This window comes from Nanorana parkeri, unplaced genomic scaffold (genome assembly GCF_000935625.1).
Source record: "Nanorana parkeri isolate BGI_ZX_2015 unplaced genomic scaffold, ASM93562v1 scaffold1173, whole genome shotgun sequence".
Taxonomy (NCBI): domain Eukaryota; kingdom Metazoa; phylum Chordata; class Amphibia; order Anura; family Dicroglossidae; genus Nanorana; species Nanorana parkeri.
The window spans coordinates 144,247-167,597 of record NW_017307441.1 but is presented as its reverse complement, the minus strand read 5'-3'; the positions used below and the strand labels follow the sequence as shown (position 1 = coordinate 167,597).

The 23,351-nt window shown below is 42.5% G+C and overlaps 1 protein-coding gene across 1 annotated transcript in view; it reads right to left on the bottom strand.

Annotated features, from left to right (window-relative positions):
- PDE7A (phosphodiesterase 7A) overlaps nucleotides 1-23,351 on the bottom strand; it is an 85,553-nt gene that overhangs the window by 61,741 nt on the left and 461 nt on the right. The window contains exon 2 of the mRNA XM_018568342.1: nucleotides 23,172-23,322. Coding sequence (XP_018423844.1) covers nucleotides 23,172-23,309 — 138 coding nt within the window. The 5' untranslated portion in view covers nucleotides 23,310-23,322. The remainder of the gene's footprint in view (nucleotides 1-23,171; nucleotides 23,323-23,351) is intronic.

The following is a 23,351-nucleotide window of genomic DNA, read 5'->3' as shown; positions in this document are numbered from 1 at the left end:
AGCAAGGAAGATTTGCAGTGCTGAATGTCAAATAGTGGAGTAGCTGCCCTTGGATATCAGTATTTAAAGATATGTGGAGGGCAAGGGTGGGATTGCTTAGGTCGGGGGGGAGGTCACTTTTTCTTTGTCTTGTCTAAAAACATAAAGTTAGTCTTCAGATTTCATGCATGCATTGCTTTTTTCTCAGAAGCTAGTGTGAGCTGCACTAGGCATGACTAATAATTATAGGTAGGTAAAGGCATTGTTCTGTACACGAAGGGACTATTTATACAACGCTGGATGCTAGAAACTAAGGGAAGAAAAAAAAGAAGGGGTTAGAAAATTATGCAGAAAGGGGGCCAAATTCCTTTCTTCCTTCTTTATGTTACTAATCGACCTTTGCGCTTTTCACAGTTCACTTCTGGCTCTTGCTAGGAGAAGGGATCTGCTCTTTGTCCTTATTTAATGTTATTACACCTGAGCAGTATCATTAAATATAAAAGGCAAATTAAGGAATATTAAAAAATGGAAAATTTTAACAGCTTTCGGAAGCCGATTAATCGATTATTGAAAAAGTTTACAACTTTTTCAATAATCGATTATGTCGATTAGTTGTTGCAGCCCTAATCAAATATGAGACAAAAGGCCTCTACGACCTTAAATATAGTGTACAATCCAAAGATTATTCGGTGACATGTCAAAGTGTATAAATTAATTTAATTAATTAAATTGATAAATTAAATCCTTCCACTAATAAACAATTGGAAGATATTATCACAAGGTGATCAAACGCTAAAATAAAAAAAAAAAGAATAAATACAAAGGAATGAATATATCCTTCAAATAAGTGATAAATTTCAGCAAAAAATGGGCTGAAAATCTCGGCTTATACGCGAGTATATACGGTATTCATTTGTTTATTTATAATTGAACTACTAGCGCTGTATATTCGGTTAATAATAATATTCGGTTTAAAATTGACATATTCTCCATTCATTGCTGTATAATTTTACACTTTTAATTTCACTATACTGCACACCACACTTTTTTTTTTTACTTCCACCACCGCTCCAAGCTTGCTCCTGTGATAGACAACAATCTCAATACAAACTAGAAGTCCCATCACTGGAGCCATTTCATAAAATGTATTTTATCCGATTAATCGAACTTAATAATCGGCTAACTAATCGATTTTGAAAATAATCGTTAGCTGCAGCTCTATCAAACTCTGATATTTTCCTGAAAGCTTTCAGCAGGGCAGCAACCCTTCAGATTGGTGTGTGCTTTGCAGGTGCGAAGTGCATTTGAAATGAATGCAACACAAAGCACCTCCCGCACTGTTAATGCAAGGTACCATGCGTTAATAGCACAGGCTTGGTGTGAATCCTCAAGCCAGAAGATTAGCATGGCAGACAGGCAACTAGCACTTTCAGAAGATAGTTTCAGGTTTCATTTAAGAACCACAAAATGTTCATATTTGACAGTGTTCTATATCTTTTCAAGTGTATGGATGGGTTTTCTTTTTTTTATAAGCTTATGAGAGGAGAACTATACCATGGCTCTGTGGTATCATTACTTTGAGGTTTATACCCAGCCAAAACTATATTTTATTATCTGATAGAGTAGGAAAGGGTTACTATTGCAGTCAGTTTTATTACAGCCTGTTACTGAGGAAATGTTGCCTATCCTTTGCCCCTGTAACAACAGGACAAGAAACAATGGAAAGGTAGGTCACCAAGACAGAAGATGCAAGTGTGACGACATAGTCATCAGTTTATGGTTATGTATGTGTTGTTGTTAGGTTATGTTTAATTATGTTATACTGGGTAACCTGTTCATCAAAATACTGTCAGCAACCGCCCCCCCCCAATTCGCTTTCTTTGTACTCTAAAGGAGCTCAGGATATAACATTTAAACCTGCTTATAGATTGCCACATCCCCTTTTCCCTACACAGAGAAATACACTGCACCTACCATTAAGCAGGAACACTTTAAAAAAAGGGAAATTTCACTTAAAAAAAATATATAAATTGTCGCACAAGCCATTTTGTATTTTAATGTAATAAAAATTACCTTTTCATTTAAAGCTGTATCTGCTGTAAACGTTCTAATCTGGCAAAAAAAATTCAATGCAATAAGGCGACCTGGAGGCATTCTGTACACACTTCTGTTTCTGTGATTGGCTGACTGATTTTCCCAGAGGACAGCACTAAGATACAAGTATAATTTTTTGGCACCTTTACTCCCTGCACCTTTTTCTGTTACAACACTGGAAGCCCACCAACTTATTATAATGAACCCGGTCACTCCCATTCAGGGATCAGTCTGGAAAGGACATGCTGCAACAAACTGCTTTTTCTTCAGAACCGAAACAGGTAGGAAACTGCATCAGTTTGTTAAAATCCTTGTAACATGCACAGATCACCAAGGGAGGATGACTTTTTTTCTCAACAAAAGTAGAATTACTCTTTAAGTCCCATCAGTTAAAGCTTCTACAAAAAAACTAAGCCTGGTATTAAAATGGTAAGAAGTTATAGTTGTCCAAGATATGCATTATAAAAGATGCTTTGTATGTGTGAAGTCAGCAATTGTCTATATTGTTACTTTACCAAGGCAACATTTGTTAAACATAAAAAGAAAAGGAAAATCAGATAAAACTATCAGGTCAAACCGAACTATGATGCGCAGGTTTCTACTCTAGACTAGAGAATGAAAGGGCACAGATTAAAATAAAACAATACTAAAATTAACCTGCTAGCTGCTAAACATGCTTCCGGCAGTCTCTAGGGCAAAAAGAGAGTACCGATTCTGACAAAAAAATCTCAGGAAATGAGCAGCTCCTCGCGGCAGATACGCCCCTGCATACATACATACATACATACAAGAAAATATGTACTGTATATTGTCTATAAAGGGCAAAGCAATAAATTTACTAGAATTCACCCCTTAAACCCCCATCACCAACACATACTCTCCATTTCTCCACTCCCCTGCTGTTTCGTGCAGTGCTGGGAGCCAAAAGGAAATACCTGTTTCTGGCTATGAAGAGCATTAGGAGCAACATATTTTATAGCACTACATAAAGCTATGACTCCAGCAACCGGTAGCTTACACAGTGCTTCTCTTTTGCTCCCTGTGGCAGTGGAGTGAAAGGAAGACAAGTACAGGCTGCCGTAGAGGCCTTCATTAAGCCCTCATTCCAACAGCCGGCCCGCACAGATCCGTGCTGTGTGCACAGCCGTATCGGGCCGCTTCTGGGAAGGACGTGTGATTATACGCAGCAGCCTGTTCTTCTCTATGGGAGTACACGGCCGTACGCCACCCTACGCTTACCCAAACTGCATGTCCGTACGGGTGAGAGTGTCCCTGCTCGGACGCAGACAGGATCTATCCTGAATCAGCCCAATACGGCCGTGCACGCAGCATGGATCTGTATGGGCCGGCTCTTACTCGTGTGAATGTGGGCTAAAATGAACCTGTTGCTTTGCCCTGCCTGGTTCACTTTAATGGTCTATACAACAGTAAAAATAATTTATGTAGATTTTCACCAGGTAAGACAAGTCAAAAGACAGTAGAAGCCGGATTGCTGAAATCAGCCATACAGATGAGCGTGTATTGAGCATCACACCAAGATAGTGTATAATATATATATATATATACACACACATATATATATACACACACACATATATATACACACACCATTTCCATACTGCTACACATGTTGAGCAGAGCAGTACTTTTATCACGTGTACACAGTACATGGCAGTTCAAAACTGGCAAGTATTTATTTTTATATGGTCAGTAAAAGAGGTCATGGACAGAATTGGTTGCCCTGGGCCCAGCCCTTGTAAACATAATCACCCTGGATTCTACTTCTAACACTCTCTTTCAATAGAGGGACTCCCTGAAGTACAGCAGCAATAAAGCAAATCAGATTTTAAAAAGGCACTGCTCATTGTCTGAAGCTGGATCCTTACACAAGTGTGCACACAGTCTCATATAACCAGTCATTCCAGTGTAGAAGCCAACAGGCATGTTTAACAAGGTTTCCTACTTCTGAATAATAGATGTATACTCTTATAAACCTCTTACTAATTAAACGATACATGTTCCACATTCTATATAACACAACTCCTATTACTATAACCTAACTGCAGCTTATGCCCCTTACACCTACACCAGCCAACCACATTGTCATCTTTTTTTTGTGCAAGAGTCCAAAAGGTTATGCAACATACGGGGAGAACAACAAAAAATTGTTTCATAATGTCATTCAAGGAAGGTCAAAGCCACAATCAATCAATTTGGCATAAGCATCACACACAAAGAGATGATCCGTGTGTGCCTGCATGTTATTAGTGCTCAACATGGTGAAACCTACAATTGTCCGACTAAAACAGAAACAATAGGCCACTTCAAAATTTGAAGCCCTCATACAATAACCATAAGATGTAAAATAGCTAGACAAGGCTTGCAGCATGCCAGGGGATAGTGGGAGGGGGAAAACGCATGTATAGGATTTACTAATTTTAATGAACTCCAAATGAACTCTTACATTTTAAAAAGGTAGCTGTATGGAACATGATCAAAAAGGTAGACCATTCTTGCTGACAACTGGACATGCAGGTGTGCAACTTTATTTTTAAAAGGTTCCCCTAAAACAGGCTACCTGGCAAAACTTTAATAGCTCTGGACATTTATTAGCTTTGCTGGATATCAATGCAGTTCAAAAAAGGGAGTTTTTATACATTTCATAAAATAAGACGGCTGTAATTTTAGAGCTTGATTCATAAATTAACCTGTCCACTGCCAGGTAGCACTATGACAATACACCATGTCCGTGACAGTTTCCTAAATTAGAAAAAAAAAGTCTAGCTAAGACACTTTCTTTGCTTTAAGTTTAGGATTGAGTAGGGAAGCATTAGAACAAGACAGGTTACATGTAGCCAACTTAAGTGCACATTTGTTTGAAGTGAAAAACTGTCAACATGCACAATGATGAATCATAAATCGAACGCATATGTTTACAGAACTGTTGCAGCCTGCTGTCAAGGGATACAGGAATAGGAGTTGCAAATACATACAAAAACAGTCACGTATTGATAAATAAGAGGCAGCCCGACTGCACCAGATATGCTACCAATGCTGTCAGAAGCTTGTCTTATACATATGCTTCACTGTGTTTTGTGAACATCCAAATTTAAAATTCCATGATTCAGCAGACCAGGAATTCTCAATTCTACCCATCTGAGTCTGTCTGCTCTCCAGTTTTGCAATTCATTAACCATGCAACATTTAAAAAAACAAAAATAGAACAGCACACACACACTTAAACCTAGTTTCTGCTGAACTCTGAACTCCTTGCTCCTCCCTTGAACTTCCTATTTAAGCCATGCCTCTGCACTTCCTGTTTGCCAGATAATTGTGCTCCTGCCATTATCTTGCTTCCTGCTCCTCCTGTGGTACAATCCGCTCATACTGCTACCCGTGTACCGACCTTTGGCTGCTGATTCACTGACTACTCTCATTGTCTTCCACTTCATACCCGATACCTTTGGCTACTGACTTCGGCTTGATCTCTGACTATGCTTCTGACTGCTCCTATACTACTACCGTCTGCTTGTGTACTGAACTCGGCCTGTTTGACTACGACTTTGCCTGCTGTTTCAGCTACAGGACACCGAGCCTGATCCAGATCTTGACAAAGAGGTTTTGCCCTGAATTACAGAAGCAAATGGGCAAATCTTGTTACACTACAAATTGTGGCTCACAACACACACACTACAATCTGATTGTATGTGCGCCTTCAGATCTACCAACAATTATATAGTGCAACGGCCTGCCCAATTGGATACAAATTGACTGTAAAGATTAAGAAGGTCCTTATATTTAAACATTTTGGTAAATCTTAAATGGATTGTAGAAAAATTGTATGGTCATTGGAATGTGTGTGATTAGTTAGTTTGGGTCAGTTTTTAATGGTTTTATTTATCTGAATGAATTTGAAGTTCAGTGAATCATTATATCTAGAGCCTCTGTGTTTAACTTTCAGTAGCCTATTTGTTTGGATAGACAGCTACATAAAAAAAGTAGCAACTTTTAAAGTATATTTTAAAAGTTATGCTGGTGCAGACCTGGGCAATACAGGACGCACGTCCCGGGACCACGCGATCGTGTGCAGCCGTTGCAACGTGGCCTCATTGATTTCAATGGGGTTACATCCATGCGGCAATTGCAGAAAAAAAAAAAGTACATGTACCTCATTTGGCACACACGACAAGCGGCTGTTTTAGGGTACGTCCACACCATGTGCAGTGCGTTCCAGCCAGATTCTGGCCGGAACGCACTGCATCGCATTGTGGCCGGCTCACTATTTCATGGGGCTGGAAGGGGCGTGGCGGGCCATTGAAGTGAATGGCACCGTAGCCACGCCCTCCGGGCCGCAATGCGATCGCCCGCATGGGATTGCAAGGCACATTGTGCCTGCGGTCCGGTGCGATCAAAATGCTGCAAGCACTATTTTGATCGCACCGCAGGCACAAGGTGCCTTGCGATCCCTTGCTGGTCGATCGCATTGCGGCCGAAGGGCGTGGCTACGGTGCCATTCACTTCAATGGCCCGCCACGCCTCCCAACAGAGTGAGCCGGCCGCAAAGCGATGCAGTGCGTTCCGGCCAGAATGCATATGGTGTGAACGCAGTCTCAATCAATGGCACGGACGGAATCGCGATCCGCCCATTATTAGAAAATAATGGCACTTCCAGCATGGTTCCGTGACCGCACGGCCATCTGTGCAGTTTCGTGCACAATTATCGCGCAGTCACGGTTAGCCGTAGTGTGAGCCTGGCCTGAATGGGAACATGTAACAAATATAAAGTATTGGGCGTTATCCCAGTTTGGGTGGAAAAGTTACAAAAGTACATTAAGCCTTAAACGTGAGCTTCAATTATTTGTTCCCTTTTGGTCTAATTAAGCTGAAACCTGGGGGAATTTGCGCTTACAAATCAGTGCAATGGTTAAATGCTCTTTTTTGTCTAAAGGAACAGTAAACAAGCAGTTTTACTCACACTATCCCTCTTTCCTGTAATCGTTCTCCAGAACTGGTTCTCTTCAGCTCTTTGTCTGGCAGTCGCACTCGAACATCATTATGTACAATGCAGGATCAGTGCTGTCCTGTGTGGATAATATTGTTTGAGTCTGATCTCAAACATTATCACCACCTTTACCTAGTTCACTTTCTCAAACTAAAGAAGAACTCCCCTCTCTATATTGTGGATATAAGGAAAGGAGGCGGTGTTCTGCAATTCTATAGTCCAGCAAAGAGACTGTACTGTCAGCTCACAAAAGGTAAGCTGCATTTCTGACAGGATCAACAGGTACTTTTCTGTACTTGCAGGGTCTTGGAGCCCATTCACACCAGGGCGGCTACGGATCAGCACGGTTTCCGCGCCTTATTCAAAAGGGAGGTTTTGGGAGTTTTTAATTGCGTTTCAGCACTGCAACACAATTAAAAATGCCCAAAATCATGCTGATCAGCACAGTTCCATTGAAAGCTGTATGGAAACCGCACTGATCAGCGCAGCTAAAAAGAGTCAGGGAGCAATTCGGGCGGGGAGCGGTTTGGATCACGCTGAGCTGTGCGGTCGCATGAACGGCCCCCGTAGCAACGTATGGGATCGTTCATGTTGGCAGATCCGCGCGGCCGAACGGCCCTGGTGTGAACGGGGCCTTAAAAAGGATAAAACATGTGGAAGTGTCCGTGCACAACAATTTTTCTTGTCACATTTGCCCCGATATACACGTTAGGACAAAACCATAAGTGCTGTAAATGTTTAGCATCCACGTATTGCATTTTTTAAAAATCCCATGCAACTTATTTTAATCCATAATTTTGTGGCTTTTTAAGTTATGCCAAATTCAAAACATGGAGCAACAGAAAACAAAAACAGTTCAATAAGTTGTCCACCCTTCAATGTGTTAAAACAGCTAATGGACCGAAGCATTTTCAGAAAGCAGAGGATTTACACATTAATTTGACATCATAGGATAAGCCGCTCATGGTTTTGCGGTTACATTAAGAGCTGGTCCATTTGCTATCCAGCTCAATACCATCCTCTCTACAGAACAAAGAAATAAAAAAAAAAATGAGGCATTATATAAAGAGACAAAAGCACCCACTCCCTAAAATCAGCTTACAATTCAAAAGGACGGTTTTACTTTTCAAGTTGTGCTGTCCTGCAAAGCCTTTGCAAGGAAAACATCCAAGCAGGTCCTGTGCCTAATAAGGACACGCATTACAACCTCATTTGTCATCACAATCCCACTTATTCCATAGCATAATATGTTATTATGGCAGCCCCCCCCCCCCCCCCTTCATTTGCTGGTGGGAGGCTGCAGGACTTGTTCTCTTATGGGGGGATTGACCGTCACATTTTTGCCACGATTACGCTCATGCGCGGATCACCAGCCCGACCAAGCCATCGGCTTCATGCTGTAATTTTGCGGCTGCACGCAATGTTATATAGGGCGCAATTAGATGCCATTGTTGTAATGCTGGTTCTGTACAGCAAGTTCAATGCGATTTCTTGAAACAGGTATAGCTGATAAAGTATATTTCAAAGGTGCTTCTTATTTGATTATTGGTAGCTGATCGGTATAGAGGTCCCTCCTTTCTTTTGGAATCTGCTTATATGGGAATGTCAACTTCTTAGGGCAGGGCTTGACAAAATCGAGGAGCCAGATAAAAAAGTTAGGAGCCAGGGGCATTTCGTGTCCGTGGGAGACTTTTTATTTTTTTCATTTATTTAACAATTTTGTTTTACTCATTGGAGGTGACAGGTTCTCTTTAATGTCAACGTTCCACTTCAGTAGCTTTAGCTGGGGAACGACAGCTGCCTGCTGAGGCAGGTGTATGTAGACACAGCATACAGTGCCTGGGAGCATTAGCCAGCCTGCTATTGGCTACTTTAAATTGCAGTAGCCAATAGCAGGCTGAATATTGCACCCACCCATTGCCTGCGGTCAATCAGCAGAGGAGGGAACTGAAGGACAAAAGTTCTTCAGGTCATCATCTGCTAATTGACAGCAGGTAGGTGCAATAGCCAGCCTATTAGCTACTGCAATATAAAATAGCCAATAACAGGCTGGCTATTGCTCCCAGCCACTGTTTACTGTGTTTACATTCAGCTGCCCCAGCCTCTGTATGGGAGACTTGACAGCTTTCTACCACCAGTAGTAGATAGAAAGCGGAGGCACAAGTGGAGCAGCGGAGGCACAGCAGCTGACCGAGTTCTCTCCTTCCCACTCAGCGTCGGATGCAGCGGGAAATCACGCGAACTGGTTGATGTTATTATAATGTTTATTATGGAGCTTATTACATATGGATTTGTCTTTGGTACAATATTTTAGATTACCTCCAATGTTCCTGATAAAGCACATGCAGTTGGGAAACATGTTGAAGATTGGGCCCACTTTGGACTATACTAAAATGTATGCTTATGGACTAGTAGGAATATATGAGAATGATATACAGGCAGTCCCCGAGTTACAAACATCCGACTTACATACGACTCCTACTTACAAATGGAGGATATTACTGTACAGCAGGGGTCCCAGGCTGCAGACAAACTGTACTGCACATCATTCCAGTAGTTGTAATGCTTCCACGCTCATGCCGACAATGAGTGCCCGCCTTTTTGGGTCTGGTTCGTAGTACTGTATATACATTACAGGAAGTTGGCTCATGTTAGACGCCCACCTCTTCTTCCGGGTCACTGTGAGGCTTTTTTACTGCCGTCGGTATCCTCATTAGAAAGATTTAATCTTACTTCTTGGCCTTGAGACAACAGGAAGTGAAAGGAAATCTACCCCTAGGAAGGGAAATTCACTCCTGTAAGAGTTATCATGGGAAAAAATGTTTCTCCACTGAAGCTTTTATCACCAATCCTTGTTTCCACAACAACCCAACATTTTCAGAATCCAATTGTCACAGGGACAGAAAGGGAGGTGGAATCTTCTGAACAGAAGCACACACAGCAAAACAAATGTTACAGGGGGTTAACTCTTCACTATGCTATCCAAAACGAAAAACTTTTTTTTGGAGTTACACTTATAAAATGTACCTGTTCCAACTTGCATACAAATTCAACTTAAGAACAAACCTACAGAACCTATCTTGTTTGTTACCTGGGGATTGCCTGTGTACACGATGTGGGACCCTAAGGAGGTTTTACTGTATCATGTTGGTGACATTTTGGATGTCTTTATGTTTTTGAATCATGTTGATTTTATATTAACAAAATGAATCTTTCTACATAAAAATATCTGTGCTTGGTGGACATGATGTATGGTTTTGACATCTTAAAAGCCCCATTTGTTACTTTTTTTGTTTTCTATGCATTCAATTTAGGGGTGTAGTGTCTATGTCTACTAGTTTAACTTTTTTATATAAAAATGCTCCTTCCTATGACAAATATCAAAGAAGAAAATTTCCCCTACTCAGGAATTTTCTGTACAGGCTCATAAACTTCTCCATTCTTCTATTTTGCATTAACATGCGCTGTTGGCTTCTGAATGGGATGCCAATGCAAAAGATAGCTAAAGAAAAAAGAAAACCCAGACACGCTGCATTTTTTCCTCTGTTGCAATGCACCAGAACACCTAACCATGCGTTTAGGTGCTGTGCTGCGTGCATCCGAGCTGTGTTTCAGCAAATTGGGGTGCCATTCAAAATAAGTACCAGGTTGTGTTTAGCTGTACGTTTCCTTCAAACACATACAAGGCTGATCAGTAAAAAAAGGTTTTCAAATCAATGATCAATAGCCCAAACGATAAAGGTTATTGTTTGGTCAAAGTGAAACAAAAGCTTAAGCTCAGATACAATATTTAAATGTAAATGCAAAAGAGCAAACAGGCACCGATTATTAAAAAAAGGGAAGCATCAATGAAAGAACAAAGTTTATCTTTGTAATGGGTTCCAACAAAATGTGGATGCAAAGCATGACTTAATATTCATAGTAGCTGCTATGGATGGCCTATGAATAAGAGGCTGCAAAGTTAAAGTGAACCTGTCAGACTAGAAATACAGGAGCTACCATTATGAAATGGAAAAGGTACAGCGCCGGAGCAGTCACTCTTATACTTGCTTCACTAATTAGTTCATCATTGACCTGAAAAAGCAAGAAATCATGTAAGTAGCAACTTACCCCAACATCAGGCAAATACATGCTTCACTAAGCAGAGAAGCAAGAAACAGGATAATAGCCCAGAGCCTGCACATCAAAAAAAAAAAAAGAGCTTCCTTATTCTTGCCCAGAGAGGAAGGCTCAAGTCTTCCAACACTGCAGCATTCAGCAGTGTATAGAAAGTTGCCTTCCTTTGTGCTCGGCTCGAAGAATAGACAGGGAAAGATCACAAACTTACCCTTGCAGAGGGACTACCACCGCACTGCAAGGGGCTCAAATATAGCAGTTTTACTTACCCGATCCTCGGTCCCGTGGCAGTCAGTGCTCACCTCTCTCACCCTCCATTGCAGCTATAAAATGTGATTTTTATATCACAGTTTTGATCAATTCCCCTCTCAGCACCTTTGCCATATTTTTGTATCCTGTTTGTGAAGGGCAATGATCTAGTAGATCAAAAGGGTGCTCTACTAAGTACTAAAGATCCTTACCATGAAGGGGTTGAATTATTTTGAGACGGGAGAAGTCATTAAAAGTTGTATTTTCACCAAATTGAATTTGGAGAAACCACTTGAAACATTTGTTGTGTTGACCCATTTCAATTGCTTTAGTTTGATTTGGTCATTGCAAACAACTAAAAGTTTGTACATTTTGCCAATAAATCCGATTCATAATGGTGGGATTGAATAACTTTGATTTAAAACTGTACTTATACCCAGCAATATAATACAAAACTAAAATGAACCCCAAATAACCAATCATGGCTCAGTTTAGTGTAAACAAGTCCATTAGAGGATTTCAGGCTGCTGTGAATGATTGCATTTACAATGACATAATGATGCAGTGCAACAAATACTGGGGTGGCATTGCCCAACATACAGATAACAGCTGCTGCCCTACATAGCAAGTACAGACAATGTAGAGCCAAACAGTTATCATCACTGCACCGGTGCTGGACAAATAGGAAATAAAAACTATATATTAGTGATCTTTAGGTTTGGTAAATATTTGCCACTTAGGTATAAACAGCAGAATGGTGAAGAATGTTAGCACCTGTAGTTCCACAGTAGCCTGAATGTCGCCATGGTCTTCAAATACGTATTTTCCTACTCTGCATCGCAGATTAAATTCTGCTGAACTGAAACCTTGGAATTCCTAACGTGCACAGATGACATCAACTGCATCAGCCCAGTCACACAGAGGAACAAAGACACCAAATAGCACATGTGGAAAGAGGGTGGGGGATGCAGTGTTTATCACAGTTTGCCTTTAGCTCTGCCAACATTATGTTAGCGTTACACTTGCTGGTTTTCATTTACAACATAAAAAGGGATATTAAAATAAGCTTTTACGCAAGAGAAAAGGGGGAAAAAAAAAAATCAGAACACTATCCTCCTCCTCCTCGACAATTTCCCTTTTTTACAAAAGCTACCTCCCCCTTTCCATTCTAAAAGCACTGGGAAACAATAGCGTTAATAAAAAGCATGGAAAAAACTGCAGGAACAGCTGCATTACAAAGCCTGCACTTCGAAGTGAGACCCTCAATATGCACTGATATTTGTTGGATGGGGGGGCATATTAAAAAAAAAAAAAACATACCCTAGAAACATGAAGAAAAGAAAATTACAATTTACTGGCATAACACCCGTCTCCAGGAAATGTAAAAACGGCCCCTTTGACTGGAGCTACCCCCGCACTGCAAGGGGCAACTGCTTGTTTTGGTCTAGGGGCTAAAATAAGGAAAATATACTCGCCTCATTCTCAGTCCCATTTGGCTGTCAAACCACTCCACGCAGCCTCTTCTCCCCCAGGCTCCAGTGGTCTATGGAACCTCTGATGTGATCATGTCTAATGCAGGTACATTAAAACGCAAGGACGCCAAAAGAACATTCCTCCACCAGAACGGAGGGGGAGAGAGGCGAGCGGTGACTGCCACAGGACTGGCAATCAGGAGAGTGCATCTTCTATATTTTAGCCCCCTAGACCAAAACGAGCAGTTAACCCTCGTAGTGCGGGGGTAACCCCACTGCAAAGGTTAGTTTTTACATTTCTTGGTATTCGTCTTTAAAGATGAACTCCAGGCATATGGAAAAAGCAAACAAACATTTTAGGGTGGGAAAAAAAAAAAAAGGAGTAAACAGTGCATTGTAACAATTTTTTTCACTGCTGTACCTACCTAACCCAGCTTTCTAAATGGACAATAAGGGAGCATCAAGTCATTCATGGGGTCTTTTTAGGCCTGGTGTAGACCTACGCAATCCAGGATAGCGTGGTCCTGGATTTTCACGTGTCCCCAGTGATTTCAATGGGGTGACAACCGCACGGCAATTGCAGGAGGGGGGGGGCACATGTACCCTCTTTTTGCAATACATGACGCGCGGCTGGTTTAGCGATCGTGTTCGGAAGCACGTGTGATCCGCCTGGCGTGACTGCGGTGCCATTAGAAGATAAAGGCACCCACAGCACAATCTGTGCACACCTAGGCGACTCCTGACCACACGGCAATCTGTGTGGAATCGTGCACGATTGCTGGATGGTGAGGTGTTGCCTAGGTGTGCACCGGACCTTTATTGCACTCAACTGTGTTAGCCATGTGCAATACAACAGAGCCTGATATCACCATATTCTGCTGTATGCCTGACTGCTGGAATAACATACATACATACATACATACAAGTATAGATTATTCATATTGTAAACACTTTTTTAAAAATCCTAAACTCCATATGCACATTTCAATTCAGCAGGTGCCTTTCCAGCCTTTTAGCATATTTAGAAAGGTAAAATAACAAAAAAATTAAAAAAGCCCAAAAACCCACTATAAATTCTGCTTCAAATGGCACCTTTTTTTTGGGGGGGGGGATGGGGGACGGACTATAGAGTCATTTGCTGGTGCCCCAAATAGGAAACCCATCACGTTTCAGAGCCAAGAAGATCAAGCGCTACAGTGCACAAACTCCACTCCCAATCCACCCCTACCATTTCAAGTCCTGATGATGGGTGTGTGCCTTGGCTGCATTAACATGAATTGAATTTGGACAACGGCCATTAGTGTGGTGCTTAATCTTTGGATTCTACCCAGATGTGCACTATCTAGGGTACCGTGTTTGATGACAGCAGCATGGCCAACAAGCCATAAAAGGAGTTTTAACACTCCAAAGACCCAGATCATAGGTAGCCAAACTCCGCCCCTCCAGCTGAGGTGGAACTACAAATCCTATGAGGCATTGCAAGATTCTCACAGGCATGACGCCTGGAGAGAGATGCATCATGGGATTTGTAGTTTCACCACAGCTGGAGGGCCGGAGTTTGGCTACCCCTGACCCAGATCCTCATATCCCCTACCAAGAAAGTGGTCTCAACACAGAAACCCTGCATGTAACAATGCGTAGCAAGACCGTAATGGGGAGAGCATTAACTGGAGGGAGACCACAGGAAATACTGGTGAATACCAGCAACTAGTACTTTCTTTGGGCACAGCTTCTACAGTTCATGCCCCCTTTAACAAAGCTAACAGTTTTATTATAAATACATTTTGACAGTGCATTTGTTGTACTATAGTTTTGAGTGTCTTATCAATACTGACCTCAGAATTGAAACCAAGTGGTCTTATAACCTGACATTTCTTTGGACAGGAAGAAAATGAAGGTAAATAATGAGCCAAGAAATCCCTGAAAAGTTAGGATGTACTTTTTGAAGACATAATATTTCAAGAGTGATAATTGTGGTTCTCTATACGGCCTGAGTTAAAGGATGATGTACTTTGACAAAGTATACTTAATTCTGCATGCAAAGACCCCTGGCCAAAAGTATTGCATCTACCCAAGCCCCTCAGCTAAAGCTCACAGCCGTGGCCTGCTGCAATGATGACATCCTGCAGATGGAATCTTACTTGCTTTTGGTCATAACTGCACAGTCGATACTCAAAGGAAAATATGGAGCCATCTCCCACAGCAGGGAACATCCATGGAGATCAACTGCAAAAGAGCAGCCAGCAGCAACAAGATTTCAGCCACCAGTAGTCAATATTGTGGCAGGCTGAGAACAAAAAGGGAACTTTGTACTACTGATTAAAGTGAACATGTTGTGCCCTGCATGAGCAAAGCACAGGTTCTCTTTAGAGCTACACTAAACCCAGAAGTTAAATCCTTAATATGCATTCAAATACTATTAACAAAAATGTAACATATTTGTGCATCACTCGGCTGTAGATTCTCAAATAGTCTCTAAATTCATGCTGACACTGTCCTTCATTCTAGAGGGTGGCTACTTTTGTGCCCCATGGTCCCTGTGTGCGATGTAAAGTAGTCACCACTCCAAACTCACTTCCATGATGGACTACAATCTCACATTTAGTTTACCAATTTGTATCGAGATTGTAGTCCATCACATCACAGGAGTGAGCTTGGAGCAGCGACTACTTTACAACACACAGGGACCATGGGGAACAAAAGTAGCCACCCTCCATTGATTTCAGGATCTACAGCCGAGTGATACACAAATAAAGATATGTTTATGTTAATAGTGAAGGTACTTGAATGTATTTTTAAGATTTAACTCCTGAGTTTAGTATCACATTTAGGCCTGGTTCACACCTGGGCGTTTTACGGCGCGTTCCTACGCACCGTAAAACGCTCAGCATGTGAAAACCAATAATTGCCCATGAGCATGGTTCCCACCTGGGCGTATTTCAGCGCGTAGGAAAGCGCTGAAAAACGCCCTACGCCCAAAGTACAGGAGCTTATTTGGGGCGTATTTTCCGCGCGTATCCATTAGGATACAGCCGGATAGCCCTCGGAAACACGCGTTTGTCGCGCGTTTCTTGTACCGCAAATCGCGGTAAAAACGTGCGGCAAACGCGCATATTCCGTACGCCCAGGTGTGAACCCAGCCTAAAGGAGAAGCTCCGGGAAAACATACTCTCCCCACCGATTAGAGCTGGAGTGGAACACTGCAGCTGTTCTACGCTGGCTCTATAGCGAGTCAGCTCCTGGTCCCTTCTCCCTGCATAGGTGTGGTGACTACCGTGTTTCCCCGAAAATAAGACACTGTCTTATATGTCTTCTGGCTCAAAAAAAAACACACTAGGTCTTATTTTCGGGGTAGGTCTTATTTTTTTTTTTTTTAATGTACAACAATCCACACTTATTCATGTAGAAAAGTCTACATGTATTCATGTACAAAAATATGGTGATCAGGGCAATCAGGGGTGCCATACCTTTCCAAGAGCAATTTGCTAACCAATCGCTGGCCAGAATGAGCGAAGTGCACTTTCACTATTGATTTCTTACAAGCGGCGTGCATTTGGTATCACTCCGCCTGTGACAGGAGCCGGCGCTATAGAGGAGGCATCTTCTTATGCGACTCTGCTCCCTCCGATGCCACCTTGCTTCCTCTAGGGCTGGCTTCGTTGGCACCACTGATTCTCTCCTGCGGCTCTTCCATTTCCCCCGTATGCCACCACCGGCCCCGGGATGGTCACAACTAGGTCTTATTTTCAGAGTAGGTCTTATATTTTAGCAGTTCCCAAAAATAGTACTAGGTCTTATTTTCAGGGTAGGTCTTATATTTTAGCAATTCCCAAAAATAGTACTAGGTCTTATTTTCAGGGTAGGTCTTATTTTCGGGGAAACAGGGTAGAAGTAGATTAATTGTAGGAGCATGCACAGATTGTAAGCCCTCAGGGGCAGGGCCCTCCTTACCATCTTGTCTTGATTTGTATTGGGATTGTAATGTATTCCTTATATTGTAAAGCGCTGCGCAAACTGTTGGCGCTATATAGGATTCCTGTATAATAATAAAAATAATAATAAATAATAAACACGGTTCCCAAAATCAAAAGCACAGATGAAAGTAAAAAGGAACAGCCCTTCTGTTCATCACAGGAAATCTACGACGTTTAGTTATACGCAGTGACTGTTTAGACGCCAATATGACCCATTCTCCCCAAAAATTCACTGCAGTGCTCTGCATGTTGCAGTTTTGTTTTTTTAGACACACTGAACTCCATAGTTACTCAAATAATTTAAATATGATCAATACAAAAAAATGCATTACATGATGGATTGGACACAACGTTACCTGTATTTTCCATCACATCAGGTGTAATTGTGGTATGACATGTATTGGGGTTTGGGGAAGGTTTCAGTTTTAAAACGTGGGATTGATTAAAACACAAATAAATGGGATTTGATTTTATGACCTAAAATCCACCCTTAGTATGTCACCAAATATCTGTTCCTCCACACACAAACACAGGTTGTGTGCACATGCGGGTCTATGCTGTTAAAAGAACAGCTGCACGTATGTGTGAACTGCTGCTAATATTTACCATTGGAGTGTTATGAAAAGATCCAAAAGAAGTTTATTTACATAGCAGCACTGTTTGACACAAAGGTTTATGACACACACACACACAAGCTAGTGGCTAAAACTTGCAGAACAGCAATTATCAGTATATAATGTGAAAAAGAAAACATTGGTCACATTTGAGGGTTTTAATCTTTTGGAATCGGATACTAAGTTCTATGATCCAATAGCCAGGTATGAAGCTATATAATCCCTGAATATTTCTCTTGTAGGGGAGGACAAAATAATGTGGAATTCAGTAGCCGGTTTGTCCAATCCAGTAGCCGGTTTGTCCAATCCAGTAGCCAGCTCCATTGACAAATCAGAAAATCTCAAAAGTTAGGCACCAACTGTGATTTTGTAAGGTGCATTCGCTTACCCGACTCCTGGGATTTTCCTAGTACTTCTTTAAAGAGTTGTGCATAGTGTTCTAGAGCCTTGGTTCTCAACTGGTGGATCGTGACCCAAAAGTGGGTCCCGACCCCATGTTCAGTGGGTCGCCACCTGGCTTCCACTTTTCTAGGTGAGAAGCTCCTTAGCCTCCCCCCTAGCGCAGCACTGTCCGTTATGGCGCCAGGTAGCCATTCACAATATGCTGCCCGGCACCAAGTGTCAGCTTGAGGTGGGGTGGGCTGCAGCTATGGCTGCCAGGGAGCTCCACGTATTGCTTACAACTCCCTTGCGTGCCCTGCAAAGGTGCCTGGACTGGAGTGGCATCACATTCTGGCAACTCTACATGGCACACAAGGGAGTTGCACAAGCAATGCATATATGGATGGAGCTCCATCACAGCACATCAGCTCACACTGGACCCCAGGATGGGGATTTTCTCCAGTTCTCGTACTGTAGGGAGACTGAGGGGGATCTTTAAAGAAAAAGAGTGTGTATGTGTGTGTGTATGTATGTATGTATGTATGTATGTATGTATGTATGTATGTATGTATGTATATGTGTGTGGGAGATTGTGTCTGTGGTTGTGTGTGTCAGTCAATGTTTTTGAGGGCACGTTGTCACTAGTACAGTGTATTAATTGAACGGTCCTGTGCAATGAACACACTGTACCACGTAATCGCACCTACTACGCGTTTTGGTGGAGGCGTGTTGCGCTGCCATTCATTTGAATAGTACCCCAAATGCACCTCCCACCCACAGTTCAATCGCGTGCAATGCAGTGCGTTTCATTGCAGTGCAACTTGTGTCACGACTTAATGACCAAGGACAAATGTGGGTCCTGAGGTTACACAGGTTGAGAACCACTGCTCTAGAGTACAATATACATACACACATACTGAATCCTAACAATAATACTTTCCTTTCCCTTTAGGGCCCATTCACACCGGATGAGTTGGAACTGTGCTGGCTGGTTTTTCCAGCAGAGCCCCAATGCAAGACAAGGCAATTGCCTTGTTTCAGATGGCTTCGACATGCAGTACTTTTTTCAGCACATCGCAGCACACTGTGCACATAGAATTTAATGAAATGTCAATTGTGGCACTATTTTAACTTTAATAACAATCACCAGTTTAGCATTACCTCAAGTCTACAAGGAAGACAGAAGGTTTGTCCTCCGATACACACCTGAATCTTAAATATTTGTTAGTTTGTATTTTTGAGCACAGGTGCAATATTCTCGGCCACACAGACAAACCCAGCTAATTGCTGCCACACACAAGAAAAACAAACAGTAGCTTAAAGAGAACGCAGAATATTCTCAGTGAGTACATATATTGAGTTGTTATTAAAAGGATAACTAGACTTTTGTTACAAAGTCTAGGGCTACAATCACACAGGGCTATTATGTGCGTCTGGCGATTCCTGCAGTAAGGACATATCGCTTCTTGCTGCAGGAACCCCAAGTGTGCCCGTACAGATGCAGCAACCGTGCCTATTAAAGTAATGACAGGCTTTTTTTTAGAACTTAATTAAAATGTCACAAGTGACATGTCTTTAAGTTCTATGGGCACGGCGTAATGCAAGGCAGTTGTGCATGCAATATTTTATTTTCAGCACGCACGCATTCCATTGTAACACAGTGGTGTGACAAGGTAAATTGCCATATCTTGTGTTGCTGCACTGGACGGTTTTTGTTTTGTTTTTTTTCTCAAGCGCAGCTCCAGCACATCTGGTGTGAATTCACCCCCAGCAGCAGTCAGCATATAAAATCGTACATGGAACCATTAAATGCCGTTCGGGATAGATGATCGCCCCTGGACACAATGAAGGGAATTTATCAAAACTGGAGCAGACAAAATCTGGAGCAGCTGTGCATGGCAACCAATCACGTTATCTCTTTCATTTTCAAATCTTAACTGAACAAACTGAAGATAGAAGCTTATTGGTTGTCATGCACAGCTGCTCCAGTTTTGATAAATTCCCCCCCAATGTGTGTTTGTGCCCAGAGACATAGATAAGGGGATGGACGTGACACCAGTGGCATCAGAAGGGAGGTGCAGCCCGCACCCCGGTGACACCATTGGAGGGGTGACACCAAAATGACTGATAGTCATTTTGGGGTCACCCACTAGAGCTGCAGCTAACGATTATTTTCAAAATCGATTAGTTAGCCGATTATTAAGTTCGATTAATCGGTTAATCGGATAGAAAATTAAAATTTAAAAAAAACGGCTCCATTGATGGGACTGCTAGTTTGTATTGCGATTGTAGTCCATCACAGGAGCAAACTTGGAGCGGTGGAAGTAAAAAAGAAAAAAAAAAAGTGTGGTGTGCAATATAGTGAAATTAAAAGTGTAAAATTGAATAATTGCAGAATGGCACCGGCTATAGAGGACTACAAAACCCAGCAATAATGCATTATAGATGGCGGTATTCTGCATTGCGCTGTATAATGTACTATTGCTGGGTTTTGTAGTCCTCTATAGCTGGTGGTGTTCGGCATTGTGCTGTATAATGTATTATTGCTGGGATTTGTTGTACTCCTCTATAGCTGGTGGTATTGTGCTGTATAACGTATTATTGCTGGGATTTGTAGTCCTCTATACAGCGCAATGCAGAATACCATCAGCTATATAGGAATACAACAAATCCCTGCAATACATTATACATACAGTGTATAATGTATTCCTCTATAGCTGATGGTACATTGCTCTGTATAATATACAGTACAGCACAATGTACCATCAGCTACAGAGGAATAAAAATCCCAGCAATACATTATAGAGCACCATGTGTGGGAAAGTGCAGTCGTACCTGAGCAGTCTTCCAGCAACTTGCTTCTGAGATTGGGCCTGTCTATCTGCCGCTGTCATCCCCCCCCCCACACCTTCTCCTCCTTACTACTTCTCCCCGCGTCCCTGTGCCGATCGTGGATGTGGGCGGGCGGTGAGCGTGAGGCGGGGAGGAGGTGCGGCGTGTGTAGCGTGGATGCGGGCGGGTCTGGCAGCGGCGAGCGTGAGGTGGGGCGCGCAACGTGTGTGGAGCTGTGGACAGGGGCACCTTATCAAAAGCCGATTAATCGATTATTGAAAAAGTTGACAACTTTTTCAATAATCGATTACAATCGATTATGTCGATTAGTTGTTGCAGCCCTATCACCCACTCTAAAAAGTCGGGCACTCGGTCGTAGACCGAGAGCCCAACAGTGTCAGGAGAGAGGAGGGGACCCGGCAGCATACCTCATCCCTCCGGGTGAACGTCCCCTCCTCTCTCTGCCGGCATCCATAACCAAGATGGCCGCCGACAGGCTTCACTTAGATGGCCGCACATATGCAATGACGTCACCGCGATGTGTCACCCGGCCTTTGCTCCGGGTGACACCCCTGCGTGACACCCGCACATTCAAGAATTTACATCTGTACAGCCTGCTGCCCGTGGCTGTAGAAGTATTGGTCAGTTTTTTGTACAGCAATTCACACTCTGTGAATGAGCCCTAACAGATGGCTGATCCATAGAAATGAATGGAAGTTTTTTCTTTCTTAGATTTCTCATGCACAAAAAGCAAGGGGCCGGCCAGGGAAGTTTGCAGAGACAGCTGTGCCGCTTTGGTTGTTGACTAATAAATTTAAAAATTTGGAGGGGCCATGGATAGCAAAGAATAACCATAAAAAAGTAAAACAGCTCCCAGGTGCCTAAAAAAGACATTCAATGCCCTTGGCACTCACCATTTCCAATTCTGGACTGCAGGTAACAGTAGGAGGGGATGATTTTAGGTTGCATGCACTATTTTTTATGACCACAGCGGACTGGAACACAGGCACTGATCTGATCACACTGCGGCCAGGGGGCCGCAGGGGATGTGGCTGCTGTGCCACTGACTTCAATGCAATGCCCCAGAATGCAGTGAGCCAGCATGCAATCCAGTGCGTTTCGGCGTCAGAACGCACTGGGGCTGGTGTGAACTAGCCCCAACAATAGGGAGCAGGAAGAGGTAGAGTCCGTTTCTTGCTGTAGGTCCCCTACAGTACTGTTCACACTTATACACTATGAGTGTATATATAATAAAAACAAATGTACCAGAAATGCTTAAAAATTCCAGCACCAATACAGTAAAAGTGCCAGTCAATACACATGGAACTTTATGCCAAGGCAGGCACCAGTAGTCATATGTAATCAAACACGAAAAGACTGTCACACTTTCTCTGTAAACTAACAGATGGGAAAGTGTTGTCCAATTCCCAACCATAATTGCAGAGACAACTGAAGCCACAAACCACATCCAAGACCTGCCACGCAAGTGAAAAGAAAAATAAAGTACTAAAAATATAGTACCTGCACTACTCTGGTATTGTTATTAACCATTTGCCAGCTACCTTCACCAAAGGCAGACAAATGGACACTGACAAAATATGGACAACCTTTTTTAAGAGGTACCTGGCTTAGTAACAGGATATGGACAAAATGTCTATCCCCCAAAAAAAAAAACCCATAGTGAGATTAGAGGTTTTTGACAACAGACATTACATTATGGTTTTTAGCTTTGAAGTGGGAAACCATTAAAACCCCTGTAAGATTTTAATTACGGTCTGTCCCCACTGGGTACATTTATCATATTTGTCCTATTAACTATTGTCACCAAGACAAAAAGGTGCTGGCAAATCCAACATTTTATAGAGGTTACCAGAATAGGAATAGAGGGGAAAATCATCAAGTGGGGACACCTGATCTTGTGGCTATGTCCCCATTCACAGCCGTGGCGTAACGTGAACGCACATCATATGTGCACAAAAGCACACACTTTTGCGTGCATTTAGGAAATGCACACCAAACACTGAACCAGCTTGTGATGCCATGACTGGTTAATGGCACCCCAAATGTAGCCAAGCAAAATGAGGTGTCTGAATGCGCGGAGTAAAAAAGCAGAACGCATGTCACAATTTGCAACATGCATACTCGCACATGTCCAGGAACCCACGCGCACCAAACCTGGGAAAGAAGCACCTGCGAATGCATATCACAGCAACACACATTCCTGCAATGCTATAGTGTGAAAGGGGGTTAAGAGGGAATTTGCCCTCACTTGAGAGACTTCCTCTCACCCCCTTCCCCCTTGTTGCCTCTGGGGCAGCAGTTGGAAGAAAAAAAAACCTGACAAGGGGTTTTAACTATATTCAGAAAAAAGGGTTTCAACTTTCAATAAACTTTAATGTCTAATGTAGGATAAAACATCCATCTGCTAAATATATATTTCATCAAAGTGGACTCTTACCTGAGAAAGCTGCCTTGGGTTGGGGCATCCGAACAATGCAGAGCTGGAACTGAAGCTGATGGCACCTCTGCGGCTCAGGACATGCTTGGGTACCGGCCTGTCCAGGGGCAGCACCGGCAACTGGTAACATACTTCCATTGAACACTGCCTCGGGGGGGGGGGGCAACCACACAAGAAACA